We start from the raw sequence: 6,083 nt of genomic DNA on the forward strand, positions 1-6,083 counted from the left end.
CGGGTGTTTTGGTTCGCTTGATTACACCTGCTGGGGAATAAAAGTGTTGCCCGCACTGAGTTCCAGTTTCACTTGGCAGCTGCTGCAAACCACCCTTTGCGACAACACAAATGCCTGTTTAGATATTTGCTAGGTAAAGGTGGAGATTTTACCAGTGATGACCGCGTGCAAATAATGCAATGAACTAGCTTTTTACAATGTGAAACTTCATTATTTTGTCCCCTTTGAGTCCTTGTAGTAAGTGTTTAAGTGTGCTGGGTATTAAGAGCAGTGCTCAAAATAACTTTTTAAAACTTGTTTTATTGCACAACTTTAAATATTTAATTTCAAGACATGATATATACAGTTGACTTACATTTGTGCGTAAGGACAAGTACAGTAGACTTAAGTAAAGGGTAGAGGTGGTGAACTTATTCCATGGTAACATGAAGCCCATCAGAGTCAAAACAGACTCTGCTCTGGATCAAAGCACACCTGAACCAGATCAACTAATCAAGCCTTAATCACTGGCACCAGAAAGGAAGTGCTTTAAAATTAATTTTCCATTTGACGCCTTTTGAAACAATTAGCCTGAATGTTTTGCAATCTTTATAGTGGATACAATTTAAGTCTAAATTCTGATTACTCTGTTGAGAGCCCATCTTTTAAGCTTCAGGCAACTAAATTCTTTTTTTGCAAATACACTTTATAATAATATATGGCTTCTTATTCTTCTGTGTCGGACTTTAGTACTATGCAGAAAATAATATTTTTGAGGCTTATGACTTGGGGCCAACTACAGTCAGTGGGTACTGAAACGCTATCGCAACACAAATACAAATTAACTTAGTACATAGAAATGAAAGTAAATGCTATGCTTGCATTATCTGACAAGTGAATCAGAGTGACAATGATGGACTGGCAGAAATAACTAAGGACATCAGCTTGTGATACTTGTGCGTATATGAGCTGTAACGGAATGTTCCATTAAACGGCACAAAGATGAACTTTGTTAAAACTTTCTCTGCAGTGTATAAAACAAACATGACATGTCTCTTAAATTGTCTGGTGTTTTAACAAAGAACAGTTTGTGAGATTGAATGGCATCTTGATGCTGGCCAGGGAACACTCCACTTGGATAAATACTTCATCATCACAGTTTTTTACGGAAGTAACCATTAATTTCACCTTCAGTGGGAATCATATAGTATCTGACTCTGCCTGATATCGGCAGGCTTGTCTTGTCATTGGTTAACTGTGGAATTTGTCAGCCACCAAGAAGCCTAGGGAGTTGCTACGGACTTGACTATCCTAGCCGTGCATGTCTTCATGGTCGCCCCCTCACTCAACCAGCACACAAGGTGTCTAGCTCGCAGCGCCACCCTCTTATTTTTCATCATCTCCTTCTCTTCTCAATGAGGTTTGGGAACATGGCCATCCACATAGAAGTTCCTGGTGACTTTGGGCAAGGTGAGCTCCATGCCCTCAAGCTCTGAAGTGAGAATGATCTGACATCCCAGCCGGGAGTTCTCCTGAAGCATGGGCGCCATGTCCAGCATGTCATCCTCCCTAGAGCGTAAAGATATCTGTCAACGTTTACAGCGATCTCCCTTTCACCTCATTGCACACATTTGTTGAAATTCAAATGTTGTGGTTAAGGAAGATGTCATTTGCAGCAGACCTACCTCTCTTCAGGTTCTGGCAGTTTATCATAATGGGAAGCACTCACATAGACGTGACATGTTGAGCAGGCCAGTGATGCCTCACAGGCTCCTAAATGAAAGAGAAAAACACATATTGAGCATTAATATCTAGAAACCATCCCTTAATTAAATATTTAAGAAACAGTTATAACTGTGTAAATGCTCACCTTCTAGTTCAATTCCATGCTTCTGAGCCAGATACATGACATTATCTCCCACTTTGGCCTTAACTGGGATCCTCTGGCCAGACCGATCTATATACACCACATTCACCCTAAAAAGCAGTGAGTTAAAAATAATTTAGCCTTATCAAAAATCATACATTTGAGCTTATGTGGCAAGCTTCAATTCACGCTTAAAATGTGACAAAGACAGTAGAGGAACAATATGTTCCATGTTTAGTAAAGTGTTTGAATTAGGCCAGTGCCCACCAGTGCAGCATACTGACAAAAAGATTTCTGATTACACACAGTTAATACTACTTCTTGAGAAGATTAAATTCAAGAGCGCAAACCTTTTGGAGTACTGTTACTCATCAGTGCTGCCACTTCCTAACTAGTATAGGTACACATGGTGTTGTTATTTAAAGAGAGAGGTTTGCAGACCGGAATGTCTCTGCAGCACCACAATTTGCCTTTAACAAATATTGCACCCCCCCTGCAATTTGGATATTGCACTACTCCATATTTAGTCTGGCTATCACCAGACCAAGTTCAGTCTTCTAAGATTGAACATTAGTCTGGGGAGTCTGCTCTGTATTTTCTACTGCACAAGAGGCGTGATCAACGGGCATAGTTCAAATGACTCTGTACGCAATTGGATAGTCCTTCAACCAATCAGACCAACGATCCAGGTGACGTACTTTGCAGAGCGAGGCAGAGCGAAAGCCGGTCGGTAGCAAGGCAAACACATCCTTCTTTTGTAGGAATTGTTCCAGGGCAAGTTTCTGTTCCATTTTCAGAGAAAACTTGCCTTTGAAATCTATTAAAACAGCAGCGACAGCGGCATCAACGGGTTGCTGCACTTCGGTGGCCGTCTGGTTGAATGTAAACAAAAAGCTGCTTGGTCGCTTCTCTATCGTCATCGTGTTAAACCCGCCAATAGCGCGCCAGGTGGATAAGCCAGTTTGTGATTGGTTCCCGCAAATTTGTTACGGAAGCAGGATAGATAAACGTACAGGTTTCCAGCCTGAGCTGCAGGGAGAAATCAAATCGCCGGCAGATCGGGCTGGGTTTACCCAGTCTACTCCATATTGTGATTTTGATAAAATTGCGATTAATTGTGCAGCCTTAGTACAGAGAGCTGCTGGATATAAGTTTAGATTTCTGCTGGTGCCTCCGAAATCCTCCGTGACAGAGCCCAATGGGTATCAGGGGGTAGGTCTTTTGATATTATGTGCACAAGAATTAGGTTTTAGTATGTTGTAAATTGTTAATGGACTGCACTAACATAGTGCTTTCATCCTTAGAAGGACCAATTGCTTCTATCTGGAACATTCAGAGTTCAGTGTCACTGCTGCTGAAGGACACTTTGACATGTTTGAGTATGGGCAGGAGGAGCCGGGCATCAAACCACAAGCTCTGCAAAAAATGGATGACCTGCTCTACCTCCTGAGCCACAGCAGCCACACATCTTGTCCTAAAAACAAATGTTAATATTTTCTGGGGAAATTCTGCCTCTCAAATGCTCAGTATGTGGTCAAAAAAAAAAGTGTAGCATGACTCAGCAACATTTTTAACTTTACCAGAAGATTAAGTGTAGTTTCCACTAGCTTGAACTTTGCAGTTTCAATGTTTGATATTAGTACTTGTTATTAAAAGGTATTATGTGTGCATTGAATAATCCTAACAGAGAACACAATAAAGCCCCCGTGTAAACTTACACATCATCCGGGTCCTCTGCATTGGAGCTCCCCTCCTCACTGTGGTAAAGACCTTTGAAAGAAAGAAGCATGAACAACAGGACTGTGAATGTTTCTGCTGTCAGTGGTGATGTTTTTTTTTTTTTATTTATTTTTTATTAAGCACAGGTATACAGCCACAAGTGTATACAATACAAACAAAGTTCAAGTACACCAGGGGAGATACAAAAAATAAAACAATAATAAAAAGAAAGAAAACAACTCAATTTACATAAAGCATTTGAAAAATACAAATAGTGTGTGTGTTCTAACAGCCTTCTTATTACTGCAACAGGATATAGTAGATATATAGTGTTTAATGTGAATGGACGGCTCTATGAAGTTAGGTGTTTTATTTTGGAATTTGGACTTATGGATGTAAAATTTGGTCAAAATTAAAATCAGGTTGATTAAATTAAATTGAGAGGTGAGATTTGTGTCAAAGTTAATGACACCAAAAAGTACATTTTCCCAGCACAAGGAGAATTCAGGGTAAATAAGATCAGTTAAGTATCGAGACCAAAGTAATCCAAAGTAATGTCAGTGGTGATGTTAGCTCCTTCTGACGGTACCGGATGTAGACAGTGTTAGAGTTGTTGCATAGTAGCAAAGTTTCACAACCCCTTCTCTGGGACTGTTGATATTAAGTTATACGCGTTTAATCGACTCTAATAACTGCGGAAATCCTTTGGCCACCTGCTAGCCAAACTTTACTGACATAAACGATAGCTTAAACATGTAATCACTTAATTAAACCTATCGTAAACAATTAATCCCGAGAGAAGAACCAGCCTCTGACTAAGGCTAATGTGTTACCAAACTGCATCACTCACCTATACTCGTCTGCAAGTGTCGATTCATGGTCCGGAAGCTATCAAAGGAACCCCTCCTTTGTAAACGACCCACGCTGGTCACACAGCTCTTTAACTTGTAGAGGTGACATATGCTACAGTCCGGTATACTTCGAGAAAGTCTCAAAGTCAGCCCCATGCTCGACCGGACTGCAGCGCTGGCAGCCATGATTCTGTTTTGGTCACATGACCGAAAGCGGCCAATAGGAAAAGAGAGCTGGCGGGGTGACGCATCTGCTGTGACGTACCGCTCCGACAGCAGAGGGAGCTGCTGCAGTACACACAACTGCTACAGACACGTAACACTTATATCTATATATTATATTATACTAACTACGTGCTAGACTGGCAGTGGTGGCAGAAGTATTCAGATCCTTTACTTGAGTAAAGGTAGGCTACTAATACCACACTGTAAACATCTGTCACAAGTAAAACTCCTGCATTGAAAATGTTACTTAAGTAAAAGTAGGCTATGTAGCCTTAGTATAATCAGAAAAATGTAGCCTGCTTAAAGTATTAAAAGTAGTAGTAGCCTAGTAAACAAATTCCCCTGTTACGGTTATATATTATATCATTAGATTATTATTTACCATGCATTAATGTTATAGCAGGATTTGGTGGTTGAGGTGATGCTCATTTTTGAATTATTAACTAATTAGTATTTCCATTACGGATTCATCTGCTGATTGTTTCTCCATTAATCGACTGATTGTTTGGTTATAAAAAAAAAAAAAATTAAAAGTGAGAAATGCTGTCACAGTTACCCAGAGCCCATGTAGGCGTGAAAGTGACGTGTACTTCTAAATGAAGTAAAGGTTTTGAATACATCTTTTACCATTGCAAAAATTATTTGGCCTTTTACTAGCTGTGAATAAGATTGGGCTGTTACTCATTTCTTCTTTCTTTTCCTTGCATTCTCAAAATGGTTTTAGTGATAACGACGTCGCATATTTTTTGCTCTACTTTTACTTTTTTACACTGTGGTATTAGTGTTTTTTTCTTACTTTACATTAGCATTCTACATTTAAGGCTTCTGTATTTCATTCCACTTGCAGCTCTGACCAGGATAAGCCTGTTACAGTTATGTGTATGGTTAAGGAAGCAGGTCAGCCCTTAATTCAAAAGAATCAAAATACAATACTGTATTTCACATTTCCACAAAGTCCCACACAAGGTTAAGCTCCATACTCGCCAATATCACTAAACAGTAAATACATTTTCTGCCATGTGTGCTGTAGAGGAAGACATAGCTTGATAAGAAATCAAATGCAGACCGGCAGCAGAAAACTGTATGACTGAGACCACTAGTGTGTGAAGACAGAGCAGTGATGTTATGACTAGAGGCAGGTGAAGCACTCAGGTGCTCTGTTTTCTCTTTCTTTCTGTACTTCTCTTTCTTTGACATCTACTTGGAGAGAAAGGAAGTTATCCTAAAAAAACTAAGCTATTAAACATATAATCACTTTACAGAGTAGTTAAACTCCCACAGAGGAGCATTGTATTGATATTTGAGATGTGTTTTATAGGCTTTAGTGCACTATAATAATGCGGCACTATTGTTTTTGTTTCTTTTCTTATGTTTTCTTGTGTCTCATACTGATCTGTGCTTTAGGGAAAAGCCACTCTTTATGTTGCTTTTAATATACTGTA

At 39.6% G+C, this 6,083-nt stretch overlaps 1 protein-coding gene across 1 annotated transcript; it reads right to left on the minus strand.

The window, feature by feature from the left end:
* Nucleotides 1-280: 280 nt before the first annotated feature.
* fdx2 (ferredoxin 2) lies at nt 281-4,606 on the minus strand. The gene is made up of 5 exons (XM_078281168.1): nt 4,416-4,606; nt 3,565-3,616; nt 1,850-1,956; nt 1,665-1,752; nt 281-1,548 (listed from the first exon to the last, which is right to left on the minus strand). Exons 1-5 carry the CDS (start codon nt 4,600-4,602, stop codon nt 1,392-1,394), a joined length of 591 nt encoding a protein of 196 aa, XP_078137294.1. The 5' UTR covers nt 4,603-4,606; the 3' UTR covers nt 281-1,391.
* Between the last annotated feature and the right edge of the window lie 1,477 nt (nt 4,607-6,083).

The sequence above is a fragment of the Sander vitreus genome, chromosome 2 (assembly GCF_031162955.1).
Source record: "Sander vitreus isolate 19-12246 chromosome 2, sanVit1, whole genome shotgun sequence".
In the NCBI taxonomy this organism is placed as follows: Eukaryota; Metazoa; Chordata; class Actinopteri; order Perciformes; family Percidae; genus Sander; species Sander vitreus.

Coding starts and splice junctions, on each gene's coding strand:
- fdx2 (XM_078281168.1), bottom strand. CDS start 4,602: ATGGCTGCCAGCGCTGCAGTCCGGTCGAGCATGGGGCTGACTTTGAGA. Junction 3,617..4,415: donor ACACTTGCAGACGAGTATAG/GTGAGTGATGCA, acceptor TTTCTTTCAAAG/GTCTTTACCACAGTGAGGAG. Junction 1,957..3,564: donor GCAGAGGACCCGGATGATGT/GTAAGTTTACAC, acceptor ACTGCTTTTTAG/GGTGAATGTGGTGTATATAG.